General features: G+C 32.4%; 1 protein-coding gene across 1 annotated transcript in view; it reads right to left on the bottom strand.

Moving 5' to 3' along the window:
* Positions 1-381: 381 nt before the first annotated feature.
* LOC306863438 (sodium channel protein type 2 subunit alpha-like) overlaps positions 382-17,574 on the bottom strand; it is a 172,273-nt gene continuing 155,080 nt past the window's right edge. The window contains exons 22-27 of the mRNA XM_079406766.1: positions 11,432-11,704; positions 8,960-9,013; positions 8,725-8,866; positions 8,538-8,638; positions 6,700-6,970; positions 382-2,655 (exon numbers count right to left, since the gene is read on the bottom strand). Coding sequence (XP_079262892.1) covers positions 1,430-2,655; positions 6,700-6,970; positions 8,538-8,638; positions 8,725-8,866; positions 8,960-9,013; positions 11,432-11,704 — 2,067 coding nt within the window. The 3' untranslated portion in view covers positions 382-1,429. The remainder of the gene's footprint in view (positions 2,656-6,699; positions 6,971-8,537; positions 8,639-8,724; positions 8,867-8,959; positions 9,014-11,431; positions 11,705-17,574) is intronic.

Below are 17,574 nucleotides of genomic sequence, written 5' to 3'. Positions count from 1 at the left end.
CTTTTAAGCACCTTTATTTTTAAGTGTAAATGTAAATATTTTCCTTATGTATATTTGTTATGTATGTGTAAATACATAACAAATATACATAGCACACACACATATATTATGTAAACAAAAACATTTATTTTGGATGTGATTAATCACGATTAATCGTTTGACATCAATAAAAATAAAATATTTGAAGGTTTACTTGCATAACAATTGATTCAGATGAACTAGTCAAACATTGACGTTTGTACTAACATACAGTCATTTTTATGATATATTGTTAGATATATATTTTTGTCGAATAAGTAGAATTTTTACTGGGGTTTCCTGATAGAAACCACCAAAGCGAATGTGCTGTAAAGTGAAATCATGCCATTGGAACGGTTTGCATCTGATGCTATTTATGGCGAGTCTGCTGATGATCCACAAAACCCAAAACAAATGCATGAAGAAAGATGAATTATAAACACAGGATTTAGTTCTAGCAGGCACACTTGGGATCTATTGCTACATAAAACAGCCCTTCACCAAACCTGCCAACCCGACCCGAATGGCGGCGCGTTCGAGCGGACTGAGCTCCTAATGTCAGTTTGAGATAGAAAAACACATGTGCTATAATCTTCACTAAGCCACAGTTACAGCTGGAGGCCATTACAGTAGAAACTTTGACACGTTTTTTTTCAATTCCAATAAATATCGTTAACATTATTCCTAAATGTAGCAAATTATTGCTGAACGTACAGTGTGCAAATCAATTAAAAAGAAAGTGTTCTCGCTAACCCCTCCATACCATGCAGTTTCCGCATGCAAAATAAATACTTCACCATAAAAACAAATGTGTCGCGCGTTCGAAAGGAAGCATGTGCAATAGTTCGCTAGAAGTTAGTAAAGACAGGTTTTAAGCGAGTGACCATTTCTGGAGCATGTCTGATTGTCTTTTACTAGTCTTGATATTACGACACCAAACGAAACATCATAAGAAATGAAAAAAAACCAGAAAGTGCAAATACCACTGCCTTTTCATCGCTAGCGACACAAATCGGAAAGAGGTAATCGTCATGCTTTCCAAAACGGCGTGAAGTATGAACATTTATAACATGGATGCACCGCTAAGATTCTTCTACGTTATCTCAAATCTTAAAAGGAATCACGGCATTTTAAGTAAGACCTTTAATGAACTTACGGATTAAAATGCGTTACTTTCAGTCTAATATACGATGATTACATCCTCTATATCTGCGACTACGGATCTCATTCATGCATTCAAACTGTGAAGGTTGACGTGTGCATGTTCAAAGAGCATGTCTGCGACACTTTCCCCTTGTATATTCAAACAAACGTGAACCACAAGAGAAATAAAACAGTCTACAAAAACCTCAGAGGATTTTGTGTCTGTTACATTCGGTAAACAAAAAGGAAAAGGCGACTTCCGTCGTCGTCACAGAAACGTCTCGCGATCTTGGTCTGTGAAAGGTTCGCTCGGGTCTGTGTTCGCGGCATCTGGGATTAGAGCGTGAAAAAGTTCGCTAGTCACTCGCGTGACGCTATCGTACGATGGCGGACACGAAGTAGCCGATAGCGTTTCCGTAACTTCGGCGCCGTAGTTCTCCATGATCATCGCAAATATAAGTCCTTCGTTCTCCGGTGAACTGTCGAGGTCTTTATCGGCGTCTGGCATGTGAAGTTGACGATAAAGTAGCGATGCTTGTTTAAGTTGTCGTCGCATTAGATGCCTCCGATACGAGCGTTGGATCATGATTGCAGAAACGTCCTCTTGTTTGCGCCGAAGTGTCGTCGTGATCGGTTCGTAGGAAATCTTGGACGGGTTCTCCATCATGAACTTCTCCTCCATTTGTTGCTTCAACGCGTCCATTTCGTCCGACTCTCCAAGAACTCGTTTGGTAAACGCGAAGAGGATATCCAAACAATGGATTTTATCGCCGCTCACCATCGGCAGGTCCATGGAAATCAGTTTGATTTTATTGGGCCTGCCGATGCGCAGCGGCTCGGAGAGCGAGTCGGCGAAATCCGCGAGTTTGGAGTATTCGATAAACTGCGTCGCTTCCGGATCGAACTTCTCCCAGACTTCGTAAAACATCTCGAAATCGTCCTCGCTCAGCGGCTCGGTGCTCTCCTCGGTGGCCACGCTGAAGTTCTCCAATATAATCGCGATGTACATGTTGACCACAATGAGAAACGAAATAATAATGTAGGTTACGAAGAACGTGATGCCCACCGAAGGATTCCCGCAGTTTCCGCGAACGTTCGTTCCGGTGTGAGGAACATTTGGGTCGCACTCCTCCGGAGAGTTGTTTAAGATTGGACTGAGCAGATTGTCCCATCCGGCCGATGTTGTGATCTGGAAAAGGCAGATCATGCTGTTACCGAACGTTTCGAAGTTGAACATGTCGTCGATGCCACCTTGCTTCTTGACGTAGGCGAAGTTGGCCATGCCGAAGATGGCGTAGATGAACATGACGAGGAACAGCAGCAGGCCGATGTTGAAGAGCGCGGGGAGAGACATCATTAAAGCAAAGAGCAGCGTCCGGATTCCCTTGGCGCTGCGGATGAGCCGAAGGATTCGTCCGATTCGAGCCAAGCGGATGACGCGGAAGAGCGTTGGCGAGACAAAGTACTTCTCGATGATGTCTGCCAGAACAATGCCTGGAATGAGAAAGAGACACCGATTAGAGTTTTATCATTTGAGTTCACAAAATGAAAACAGCACCTTTATGCTGCTCTTTTCTATAAAACAACACACACCATTTTTTAGAGCTTTGGTGGAAAGGATTTCCAGGCAATAATGACTTTTTTAATTTAATGTGGTGTTCCCCAGGGATCCATTTTGGCTCCTATTCTTTTTTGATTTTATATGCTCCCATTGGGTTCTATATTTAGGAAGCATGGTCTGTCTTTCCATTGCTATGCTCCCCGGGCGCCGCAACATAAATGGCTGCCCACTGCTCCGGGTGTGTGTTCACGGTGTGTGTGTGCACTTTGGATGGGTTAAATGCAGATCACGAATTCCGATTCCGAGTATGGGTCACCATACTTGGCTGTATGTCACTTCACTTCACTTATTTTAATTGTTTTTATCATGCAGCACATTGGTCAACCCATGGTTGTGTTTAATAGTATAATATAATAGCATAATATAATAGCTATATAAATCAAATTTACATTGACATTGACATTTAATTTGGGTCTGTTTCTCAAATATATGACCTCAAAACTGGGAATACGGGAATAAGTCATACGGACTTATGATGTTGTGACAATATATTTATTTTAAAATATTCTCACTTTCACTCTTAATCAATTCAATTCAAGTTTATTTGTGTAGTGTTTACGATGTGAATCGTTGCAAAGCAGCTTTACAGGAAATGAAAGTATCTACATTATATTTTGTAGTAGCTCAAGTTGATGTCCATATGGCAAAAATCATACGGTAAAAAAATCAAGCAGTTAGTTATCATATGCCCACTACATGAAACAATGGCTCCATTAATGTTTCTGGTCTTGTCACAATGCTACAAATCAGGGTTATTAAAGTATATCATTAAAAAAATATTGTTACTTGAAATAAAATAAACATTAACTGAAATAGCAAACTAAAAATAATAATAATAATTCAAGCTAATTGCCAAAAGTGTTACTTTAGTGTCATTGAGATAAAACTATAGTTTCATTTAAAATTCTGAATTTTTATTTAAATCTTTTCTGTTTAAATTTTTTTTTTTTTTTTTAGTAAAAGTTTTGTTGTGTTATTTTTTCTCAGTATTCTTCTCTTTTAAAAAAACAAAACAAAACCAATTTTTTTTTTAATATTTTATTTTATTTTAGTTATTTTTGCTTAATTTCAAGTAACAGATTTTTTACTGTTTTTTTTTTTTTAAATGAACTTTGATAACGCTGGTTGTCATGGCAACATTTTTTTTTTCATTTAGTTTAACTTGATACACTAAAAACTGAAAAAAACAACAACTATATAGACATTAAATGCACATGCACGCATTAATAAAAGCTATAATGGTCACAATGGTAGTATAACATCACTGCTACAAATTACACGAATCCTGTAAATTAAGCCAATAGCACTCTTTCACTGTTAAAACTGCTGAAAATTAATTTGCACATTCCTTCTGTGAACAGTAAATCTCGCTTTCTTTGATTCAATTGGCTGTTTCAATCATTTTGACATTGAAAATTTAAAAAAAGCATTTTTTGATATCTTTTGTCATCCTAACAATAGACAGAGCAACATCAAGAATATCAAATATTGCTGTTGAGAGCTGAGAAACATGGCCACTGTGAGCTGCTGTTACACGGAAAAGAACCGTGAGAAGATACTTTTTGTTTTACATGCTAAAAATGAACAGCATTCTGTAACTTTTAATTACAGTTACTTCTTATGCAATTGAACTTAATACTGTGTATGAACTGTAGAACTGTTGTTTATATACAATACAACAGAGGATTTAACATTAAAATTTTAAGTCTAACCTTAAAATGCATGCTTTTTATGTAATCTTCTCACTTTAAATACTTTGATGAGTTTATAAGAATATTAGTAACACTTTAGTGTCCAATTCTTACTATTAACTAGTTGGTTATTAGCATGAATATAACTGGGATGCTTATTATTACTTTAAAAAAGACATATTAATATCTTATTCTGCAAGACTTTATTCTAAATCCTTAATCCTACCCATTTCCTAACATAATTGTCAACAACTACTTTACTAAGTATTAATAAGCAGTAATTAGGAGTATATTGGGGCAAAAGTATAGTTAGTTCATAGTTAATAGTGAGAATGGGACCCTAATCTAAAGTGTGACCAGAATAATTTATGTAGTTATCTATTATTTATTTTAAAGAATTAAAAGAATGTTTCATGTCTATCCTTGTATCATTAACTTGTTGAGGATGATATAGGATTTAGAAAGTAATTAGTAATAATTAAATACTTTTTGGAGAGAGTATTTTGTACAGTAATCTAATTAGACTGTTGAAGATGTAATTAGTAACTAGTAATTAATTACTTTTTTTAGAGTAACTTACGCAACACTTTTACTGACCATGACCACCTTGGGTTACACTTTATTTGAAGGTGTCCTTGTTACAGTGTAATTATACATTTAAGTACTGAGTAATATTAATTAACTACATGTACTTACTATATGGTTAGGGTTACTTGCATGTAATTATGCATAATTTATTATTATTATAATAGTAAGTACATGTATCGTGTAACAAGGACACCTTAAAATAAAAGTGTTACCCCACCTTGATTTATTGAACAGTCTGTCTCACTTAAGAGTCAAATGGCTGGTTTTTACATTTACGACAGTGCGTCTTTAAGCTTTTAACCCTGTGGAGACACAGAGAGCAGCAGGGGGTCGTGGCACGAAACCATGTCAAGCTTTTAGCTCGGACTGAGAGCTCAATCACTGGCCAATCACCTGAGCTGACAGCCCTGATTGCCCAAATTACCTTCATCTTAAACCATCTCCCTTTTTCTTTCGCCTGTTAACCCCTCTGGCCTTCCTCATTCTCTCAACTGGGTCACGAGGGGCATCTGTTCTCAAAATCACCTCATCGTGTCACTTAAGCACCGGCTGCCTATTTATTAGTAGGTGAAGTGCTACAAAATTGCATTGAATGCCTTTAGACCTTGATATGCAATGCCAAGGCCAGACGGTAAAACTACTGTCTCTTACAAAGAGAGATATTACACAATTTCATCTACGATTTAATAGAACCGGTTGCCTCATGCAGAAAATAGAGTATAGAGTATAATACTTTACATTTGTTTTACACTATTTGACTTATCATATTAATTAAAATGTTTCTTTTTAACAAAGTTGAAAAAGGGTAGTTGACATGAAAAAAGTTTGATTAAAAATAATAATTAAAAAAATCAATAAATACATAATAAAAACAGTATTAAAAATACATATTTTATATTTTTACTTTTTTTTTTTTTTTTTAAATACGGCTGAACAGTGACAGAATATTATTTATATATATATATATATATATATAAATGTGTGTGTGTGTACAGTTATATAGTTATTAAATTTAAGTTATTTAAAATTCTTTACACTTCTTTCAGCTTAATTATTAAAATATATATATAAGACTAAATTTTAAAAAATAATACTTTCAATTATTATTTTAAATTTTATGTTGAAGAAGTATGGGTGACATGAAAAATAACATTTTAATATTATTTAATATTATTCATTTAATTATTTTAATGACTATATGTTTTTTTTATGTCAACCACACTTTTTCAGGGTAACAATTAAAATACTTATTAGATTGAAAAAGTATAGAAGACATGAAAAATCTTAAATTAAAATTAAATTAAATGTTCAAAATTAAATTGTTATATTATTTAATAACACTCATTTCATCTTAATAATTAAAATATATATATTTAAAAAAAAATGTACAGTATATTTTTGAATATTTATACATTTATATTTACATTTTAATATTATTTATAAGTTTAATAACTTAGTTAACTTGTCATAACTAAACATAGCTTAATATATATGTATATATGTGTGTGTGTGCGTATATATATATATATATATATATATTTTTTTTTTTTTTACTTTTTTTTTTTGTCGCTGACCATGATGAACCTCAAGGAAATATATCTTTTTTTTTTTTTGTGGATTATAGAATTATCCCCTTACCCACAATGGAGAGGATGACAACCACAAAGTCGAAGATGTTCCAGCTGACGGTGAAGAAGTAGCAGCGCAGGCCGATGAGTTTGATGATGCACTCGGTGGTGAAGATGACGATGAAGGCCAGGTTGATGTAGTAGAGGATGTACTCGATGCCCGGAGACTGTTCGTCCGTCTCCACCATCATCGTCACCATGTTGAGGATGATCAGCAGCATTATCAGGATGTCAAAGGCTTGTTTGGACACCAAGTCGAAGAAGAATCCTTGGATCGAGTTCTGAGAGGAAAACAATCCATGCAAGATGATTCAAAGAGTCAGAATCCACCAGAATCATTGTATGTGACGCTGGAGCACAAAAGCAGTCATGAGTAGCACAGGTATATTTGTAGAAATAGCCAACAATACATTGTATGGATCAAAATTATAAATTTTTCTTTTATGCTAAAAATCATTAGGATATTAAATAAAGATATTTTGTAAATTTCCTACCATAAATATATCAAAACTTAATTTTTGATTAGCAATATGCATCGCTAAGTACTTCATTTGGACAACTTTAAAGATGATTTTCTCAATATTTGGATTTGTTTGCACCCTCAGATTCCAGATTTTCAAACAGCTTAGCAAAATCAAAGGGCATGGAGAAATCAAGAGTTTGGAAACCACCAGCAACCAACAACGACCTGATCGGCTGAGAAAACAACAGTAGTTGATGACAGACAAATCATAAAAGCTGTGAAAATGAATCCTAAAAGACGTGTCTGTAAAATCAGCAACAACTTCCAGAAAGCTGGGGTGATGCTCTGACAATCTACTGTCCTCAGGAGACTTTGACACAGAATTACAGATGCTACACAGCAAGATGCAAACCTCTGACCAGCACCAAACATAGAAAGACAAGATTAGAGTTTGCAAAAAAGCACAAAGGTGAGCCAGAAGAGTTTTGGAACTGTGTTTATGGACCGATGAGACAAAGATGAACCTTTATCTAAGTGATGGGAAAGCAAAAATGTGGAGAAAAAAAGGGAACTGCAATGATCCCAAGCATACAGCCTCATCTGTAAAGCATGGTGGAGGTGGTGTCATGGCATGGGCATGCATGGCTGTCTCTGGAACAGGCCCTCTCAACTTTACTGATGACTTAATGTATGATGACAGGAGCAGAATGAATTTGGAAGGGGACAAAACCATCTTGCCTACCAATATTCAAGAAAATGCCACCAGATTCATTGGGAAGTGCTTCATATTGCATCAGGACATGGAAAGCCTTATATTGCCCAAGTCAATCTCCAGATTTAAATCTGATTGAACGTGAATTTCAGCAGCTGAAGAGGAGAGGAAAGGCAGAAACTCCCCAAAACAAGCAACAATTGGGATTGGCTGCATTAAAGGCTGGGGAAAGTATTTCAAAGGATGAGAGCAAGAGTCTGGTGATGTCTATGGGTCACAGACTCACTGCTGTGATTGTGTGCAAGGGATCTGCAACTAAATAATAGCTTTTCATCTTTTATATCTGCCTTATGTTCAACTGTCCCAATACTTATGCTCACATCAATGAGTGGGATGAACTCTAAAAGTGCTGATCTTTTTATTTGGTAAAACATCTATGTGTTGAAACGGCTAATAATAAAATGTGACATTCTGTAGTTTTGTCTCATATTCATCTTTTAGTCATATTTGTAAATGTCTTGACTCCACAGCCAACAGAGCAATTTTGTCTTTACTGTTCCAATACTTATGGAGGGCACTCTAAATGTTAAAAAACTGACCCTTATGACTGGTTTTGTGGTCCAGGGTGACATTTTATTGGCTCATTTTGATTAAAAACCCATTGAATACTCACAAGAGGTCTTGGGATGGGTTTCTGAGGTTTCTTGGATCCCAGTTTCTTCATGGCGTTGTAATATTTCTTCTGTTCTTCTGTCATGAAGATGTCCTGTCCTCCTAAGTACAGAGAAACTCTTCAGTTATTATTACCGTCACAATAGCATTTACACACTTTAGGCTCATTATTCTGATGGTTTTAATACGTATCTTTCGCTTCTGTTGGTTGAAATTGTCAATGATGACACCGATGAAGAGATTGAGCGTGAAGAAGGAGCCGAAGATGATGAAGATGACGAAGTACAGATACATGTACAGGCTGTTCTCTTTAATGGGCTGCTGTTCCACCTGTTTCAGTAGATTACAGACGCTCAAATTAGCAAACCATACGTTCAAATGGGTTTCAATCTGCTTTTATGAGCTCAAAACGGTTTTACTTACAGATCGTGAGTCGACCGCGGCGTACATGATCTCCATCCAGCCCTTAAACGTGGCCTTGAGAAGAAGAAAAATACATATGTTATATGAGTTTGTTCATTCAAAACTCTCATTTTCATCTGGATTCGTTCTTGCATTTCTAAAGCTCTTAGTGTTTGAACATTCAGCAACTTTTCTTCAACACTTTGATGAGATTCAGTCAATTAGTACTTAAAACTTACTAAAATAAAATAAAATATGAAATATATTTAAAACCAACAAACAAACATTAAAACTGGGAGGAAGAATATATAAAACTAAAATAATAATAAAAACATTATGCAAAAAAACTTAATACAGTAACTAATAAAAATGACAAAACTCAATCTGTAAAATTTTAACTTAACAAAATAACTAAAACTGAAATAATAAAAAACTATACAGACATGTAAAAAAACCCATAACTAACTAATAAAAATGAGAAGTCAATCTGCAAAAAATGTAAAACTTACTAAAATAACAAACTTAAAACTAGATAGTGATATTTAAAAAAAGACAGTAACGAATACAACTATCAAAAGTCTGTAAAAAATGAATATTACTAAAATAATTAAAATTGAAATAAAAAATTATAAAAACTATGCTGACATTTAAAAAACAGTAAGTACTTTAAAATGACAAAAGTCAATCTGTAGATAAATGAAAACTTACTAAAACAACTAAAATAAAAATAAAAACTATATAGACTTATTTAAAAAAACAACTAATAATTAAATGTGTTTAAATAAATAAACAAACAAAAAATTAATAACTTTTTTTTTACATTTTTAAAACTTGTTATTTTTCTGAATTTCAATGCAAAAAACAAAACACAAACAAGTAAAAAATTTGAAATATTGGATTTTTTCTGTTTTCCTTTGTGTAAGAAAAAGGCAATGAATGAATGAATGAATGAATGAATGAGCAGTGAGTGCCAGAAATCGCTACAGTTGGTCTTTTCTTGGTCTTAGTTAGCAGTAATTACAGGGCTTTGTGAAGGACTATTTGGAGATGCAAATGAAAGGCTTGTATTAGGGGAAGTCACAAGAAGGTGATGGAAAGGAGCTAAGTGACTTGTTGCTAGGTTACCGCATCAACTAAGTTAAAAAGAAGAATGAAGTGCTTTCGCTCTTGCTGAGCACAAACTTCAGTATAATGGCACCAGCGGCAGCTAAAAATAACACTTGCACTGAGTCGCTGATTGATTCGCTCTCTCGGACAGACGGAGGTGGAAGAAAAGGAGCGAGAAAAGCTCAGCACCTGAAGCAGCACGAGACAACCGGCACCACCTTAGCAGAACCCAGTCCAACAGAACTGAGAAATGTGACTTTTAGGAGCAATAACACTTCATTTTCATGAGAAAATGCTCCCAAATAAAATAAATAAATAGAAATTTACTATATATATATATATCATTTTAATTATATCATATCTGTATATAATTTTAAGATTTATTTATTTGAAATGCATATCAAACTTCCATAAACCGGTTAAATGGATTTAGTTTTAGTTAACAATAATAATGATATGTTCATAATATTAATACATAGAACAATAAGACAATGAAATATAAAACATAAAATATTAATACCTTAATTAATACCTCATTTAGAACTAAATATTTTTATTTACACTTATTTATTTATTTTTTGCCATTTTCTACTAACTGCTTAAAAAATAAATAAATACAATTATTAATAATTAAATATAAACAATTTAAATATTAATGCCTAAATTTAAAATGTATTAATTGGAGCTGCATATAAAGTTTCCAGTACATAAAATGTTTATAAACCTGTTTTTAGGAGCAATAAAACATTATTTTCAAATGCCTCCGGATTCTAATAAAAATTAAAATAAATAAATATAAACATAATGCATTAATACTACAGTAAGTATATTATAATTGTATTATTATTAATAATAATAATATAGAAAAATAATACATAAAGTAAAATATTAATGCCGAAATTTAAGATTTAAAGAGTCATATTTTCATAATGCGCTCATTCAAATTGATAAGAATCAATATCAATCTGTTCACTGTGAAAACAATAAAAACATTTCAGTTAAAAAGTATGAACATGGTTAAAATGGCTAGCTGGAACAAGCAATATTTAACTCTTTCCCCGCTAGTGTTTTTAAAAAAGCTGCCAGCCACCGCCAGCATTTTTGATTTTCAGTCAAATTTCATGGCCTCTAGAATATTTAGTTGTATGAATATCTGAACATGCAAGACCCTCTACTTTTAAACAAAGAATGATTCATATGCATATGCTTACATATGAAATCGCTGGTTTCTGTGTCTTCCTCGCCGGTGTTTTTGATCGAGTGATTCTAGACTCATTCAGGAGATGCGTAATAGCGCCCCCTAGCGTATAACAGCGAGAACACGGAAATCTGGGATATTCCGTGTTTGGCGGGGAAAGAGTTAATTAGAGGAAACGTTATTCTCACCACTTGCAGCAGCGCGAGGTATCCGGCGCCCACGTTGTCGAAGTTGACCTTGACTTTGGTCCAGTAGAACTGCGTGCTGTTCATCTCCAAGCACTCGCTCTTGTTGTTGATGAAGGAGGAGTTGTAGATGAAGCCGGTGCGGTTGACGCAGCGACCGAACTTCCCGGCGAACAGATTGACTCCCATGATGCTAAAGATCAGCCAGAAGATCAGACACACCAGCAGCACGTTCATGATGGACGGGATCGCGCCGATCAGAGCGTTCACTACCACCTGAAGCAGACAGATCACAATCAAACCCAGAAACAAACCCAGCCGGCCAGATTTACACGCTCCAGCCAAAGCTCCTGATAACGTACAGCGAGTGTCAGAGCACTTTAAATGCTATTTACAGCCATTCATAAAACATCAACATTATTACGAGCTGAACTCTGCTGGATCAAACGCATCAGAGAAGTGTGTATTTAACAATACACCTCACAAAAGAACACGCATAGGTCACGTTTCACCCCAAAATATAAATAAATATGATTTTAGGAGCAATGAAACATTATTTTATTTAGATTTTTGTTAGTGTAATGCAAAATAAAAAAATAAAATAAAAATGAAATTGTGAAAATAAAATATTTTAATATTAAGCATGAGAAGTTAATATATATATTATAATATATATATTTTCTTTAATAATATACATATAAATACACACATATATTTATATAAAAATATATAGAAAAATATTAATTAACTTCCATCCATTTGGATTACACAATTTTAACATAAACTAATAATACTAATGTGTCAGTCATACATAAATATTTCATATTACAGATTTCTGTAATATTTTTTATTATTCCGTATGCAATCATTAAGTTAATTTATTCATTATTTAATCATTTTTAAATGTATTCCATTGAATTGAAAAGTATGAACATGATGAAAATATGGATAAAAAGTAGTGCTGTCAAACGATTAATTGCATACATGATATTTATTATGCATATTTATTATGTATATACACACACACATACAGTATATATTTAAAACATATATATGTGTTTAAATGTCTATATTTATATAATTTATATTCTAAAGAAATATATTTAATATATAAACATAACATTTTTCTGAAATATGTACATACATGTGTTTGTATTTATATATACATAATAAATATACACAGCACACACACATATGTAAACAAAAACGTTTATTTTGGATGCGATTAATCGTTTGACAGCACTAATAAAAAGCAATTACAAACATTATGTTTAATAATTTTGTATGCTAAAACTGTGTAATCAAATAAATAAATCCTAAATGATATTTTTCTATGTTATTTATGCATTATTTTTCTATATATTATATATTTTTGCTGATAAAAAAAATCCTAATGGTCTTGAAATAGGCGTCAACTTCTGTATTTAAAGTATTTTTGTACTTCTTTTTAGTTTGGGATGAAATAAACGGTCTTTGACAGCGTCGGTTATACATACCAATGGTTATACATGCTGCTAATGCTTTGCGAATATCTTTTAACGGTGTGAAATAAAGCCGGCGATGATCACACGACGTGTTGAGTGTGTGTGAGGCAGCACTTTCTCTGCGCTGTGGCTCTAAAGCGGCGTGAAGTCTAATCTGATTTGCCAGATTTACGGCCGGCGGACGGGGAATTCCTGGCTTTCACTGAGCGAGCAAATCTGAAGCAGCGCCGGACAGAACTGCAGACGCACAGAAACAACAACACTACATTAACATCAATGCACTTCAGTTGACAGACTTCAGCCACTTCAAACCAAACTTTCATTTCTTAAATGGTTAAGGCAAGACACTACAGGCAAAAATATTGTTTTTCATACACTGCACATGCTTTTCATAACGTGTTGCTTCAGACTTAAATAAAACATCCAAAATACATTTTTAAGTTTATTATTTATTACTTTTATTTTAGTTATAGTTGTTTCAGACTAGTGAAAGAAAACATCCTAAATATACTTTTTAAAAAATTATTAAAAAAATTTTTTTTAAGACTTGTGTGAATAAAACATCCAAAATACATTTTTAAGTTTATTTTATTAATTTATTGTTTTTACTTTAGTTATAGTTGTTTCAGGGTAGAGAAAGAAAACTTTCAAAAATAAACTTTTATTTTATTATTTTTATTTTTATTATAGTCATTTCAGACCAATGTAAAGAAAACATCCAAAATACACTTTTAAGTTTATTTAATTATTTTAGTTATATTTTATTTACTTTATCTATTTGTGTCTGTAGATTTGGTTTTTATAGTCTAATTTTCTATAGTTATCTAAAACTAATTTTTGTTGTTGCTTGAAATAAAATAAATTTTAACTGAAATACAATTAAACCTATTTTTTAACTCATTTTTTTATTTTTTAACTTACTTATTTTTAAGCTAGTTTCCAAAGTTAAAAAAAACAAAATCACTTAAATTCTAACTTTAAAATTAAAACGAATACAGAAAATAAAAATAAATAAAAATGATAACAATATATGATACTAGCACAATGATACTAATATAACCCAGAAACCTGCATACAGCAAATTTAACAGATTTATTCCAGTCTATATTCTGGCTTCATCCAACGTTCAGATTAATGTTCAGAAAATTAATGCAAATTAGTGCAGACTTAATTAAATAATGCCTCATTTGGATATTTAAACATACTATTTCAGAAAACATTTATAATGTCAAATATGCAAATATGTATTAGTCTAATGTTTTATTTTCAATCTTAAATCACTGAAATATCACTGTATAAATAACTTCATTGATATGTGAACGTCTGGTGTGTGAGGATGAGGAGGAGGAGATGAAGATAACACTGAGTTTGTGATGAAGAACACGTTTCTGACATTCAATTATCCAGAATACTGATGGTGTTTCCCAGCGGACAATCAGCTTCATCTTTCTCCAGACTCTACTGTACACATACTGTAATACTGACAGCAAATCAAATATTCATAAATACATACATGTCAGGAAGATAACACTGGAAAATAACACTGTTCATAAATCCTGCTTCTCTATGTTTACTTTGGTTTTTAATACGTTAACGTCATTTTAAGAGACAGATGTTTCAACAATCATTTAATTATAATAAATGTGTATTTAATTATTTTACTCTAATATTGAGTTTATGAATTTCAATATAATCTACTCACTGTATTATGTAACTGTAATAAATTTATATTTAGATATATGTAGTATTATATTTATTTCATTATTTTGAATATTATTTTTACACTGTATTGTCATATTTTAATCATAATAAATGTATAGTTTGTTATTTAATTCTTACATATTTTATATCTTATACATTTTATTCATTTTAATATTATCCATCAGTGAAAAATCTAATAAAAATGTCACTGCTTTATGTAATATTTTAATAATAATAAACTGATATTAAAATATATTTTATTCTTCTATTTAGTTTATTAATTTTAATATTATCCATTAGTGAAAAAAATCTACTCAAAATACCACTGTATTATGTAATATTTGAATGATATAAATTTATATTTAGTTATATATTTTAATATTATATTTATTTCACTATTTGTTAACATGAGGCATTAATTAAAAAAAAAAACGTAATATTTTAATCATAATAAACTTATATACTTATAAGTTATAAACTTATAACTTTATTTAATATTTAACTATACATTTATAATTGTATTAATTTTAATGTTATCAATCATTGAAAAATTGACTGCAATTGTCATTGTATAATGTAATAACTTTTAATTATAATAAATGTATATTTAGATATAAGTTTTATTCATTATTTGATTAAAATCCACTCAAAATGTCACTGTATTAATTTAGTAATATTTTATTGGTTATATGACCAAATAATCCCATTGTCTAATACTGCAAAGACTTTCCCGTTTCCCCTGTAAAGCCTCCAGCGATAAATGAGACGTCACCTTTCAGAATCAGACTGCATGAAGATTAAACGGATCAAACTTGATTAAACAAAAGTGCAGTGAGAATATGAGAGAGATGGAAGCAGCTTTTAAAACACGGCACAGAGGGACAGGGTTTAGCTGTGGGTTAGAGGAATTACTGCCGGATTGATGAGAGAAAGAAATCAACACAAACAAAAACATGATTTCAGTCTGCTGGGACCAATCTGATGAAAATATCCCACATTTCACACTAAAAAATAATAACAATAATACAAAAAATAATACATTATAGTGTTTAATGTAAAATTAAGCTTTTTTTAAGGACTAGTATGATTTTTGTTGCATTGTCTTATTATTTAAATGACAATTAAATATGTTTTCCCCAAATTTTCATTTTATATATTTGTAATTCTCATTAAATTCTCATTGTTATGTAAAAAATGCACTAATATCAGCATAAATGAAAAGCTCTATAACAAATACTATCATAATGTATAAACACTTAACACTTAAATATCAAATTTACCGGCCAAACTATTTTTTTTTACCGGACATGAAACAAAAACATGCAGTTATTACTACTACAATGAATAAACATATTTACAATGTTTTTAATTTGTCGTGCTACGGGTGTCTCTATTAAATAATTTTCCCTATTAATTATAGCCATTCAACATTACAGTATAATTGAAAGCCATTATTTGTAACATTTAATAGGCTCTGAAATATATAACAACTTTTAATTGAAGTGATTTTAAAACAATCTTCACATACAAACTGTATATGCATGAACTATACAGATTGATCTTTATTCAAGCTACAAACGTTAATCAGAGACTAGAACAGGCCAATGCTTTCTCTTTTTCTTTTGTTCTGTGATTTACATCAATGACAGACTTCAGCAGGTTTCGCTTTAAAAGCAGCGCTGTCTCTTTAAACCTGATGCACGTGACACATATCCGATTTTCTCCAAACTCTTTACGGTCATTTAAGACTTTATAACTAATTTAAGACTAGGTTTACGAGGTAACTCGCCAAAACCGTGCATTTTGACATAATCGTGTGTGTTTTCGTCTGTTGAAGCGACTCCGCATGTGTTCAGCCGAACGCGCAGCCATTCAAACTATATTTGACTTTACCACATTCTCAGGTTATGAAGAATAAAGAAGGGAGAAGTTAATCTTCTCAGGTAAAAGTTACTAGAGCTGTGTCTAGGGACATGCTGACCATCACACTGCTCTGACCTTATCAGCCCGTTTCTATCCTATTATCTGATTCGCTCTCGTAACAGAACAGCATCACAATGATGGAAAAGATTATTTTATTTGCTTATGTCAGAAACAGCGAATCTCTATAAAACTGGCTGTTGTTTTCACTACATTGCATTGTTATATTTCGTAAAAGCAGTACCCGCCAACTGGCGACTGACTGAAATATATATATATATATTATTTTTAACCATTACTGAATTTGGGTGAAAATATGATTAATTGCCTTGAAAAATCTCACTTGCCGTCAAAAACAGCTTGATATTTTGATTTTGGGCTGAAATATGACCTCAACATCATTTCAGAACACAGATATGTTCTTTATATTCTACTAATGAGATTTTATTAAACTATTCAAACAGTCTAACAGCAGATTAAGAGACAGTAACCCTGTTTAAACCAGCCTAAGGTGGTTATGGAATATGGTTTAATGGTTTTAGGGGTTTTTGGATGCTTGACAACAGAGCAAGACCATCTTAAACCTGCCAAAATCTTAAAGATAAAGGTTCTTCATAGGCTTCCACTGGTTCCAAGAGGAACCTTTAACATCAATGGAACATTTTCAATGGAGCACAAGGGTCTTTAAAGTGATTTTTTATTTATTTTGATTATTAAAACATTCTTCACACCAAGAAAATGTTATTTAAGAACTGATTTCTCAAAGGCTCATTGGTGAAAAATGGTTCTCTATTGGCTTCTTTCGGTTCATTGAGGAACCTTTAACATCCACTGAATCTTTCCAGGTTCTTTATAGTGGAAAAGGGCACTACATCAAGTGTTTGTCACAACAAGAAAATAATGGTTCTTTTTAAAACTGATCACTAAGGGTTTTTCAGGGAACCAGAAACAGTTCTTCTACGGAACCGCTACAGAACAAGGTGTTTTTTAAGAGTGAATTCTTAAAAGAAGCATATTTTTGTAGAGTGAAGAATATTTCAA

The sequence above is a fragment of the Barbus barbus genome, assembly GCF_936440315.1.
Source record: "Barbus barbus genome assembly, chromosome: 44".
NCBI classification, from domain to species: Eukaryota; Metazoa; Chordata; class Actinopteri; order Cypriniformes; family Cyprinidae; genus Barbus; species Barbus barbus.
This window is presented reverse-complemented; position numbering and strand designations above follow the sequence as displayed.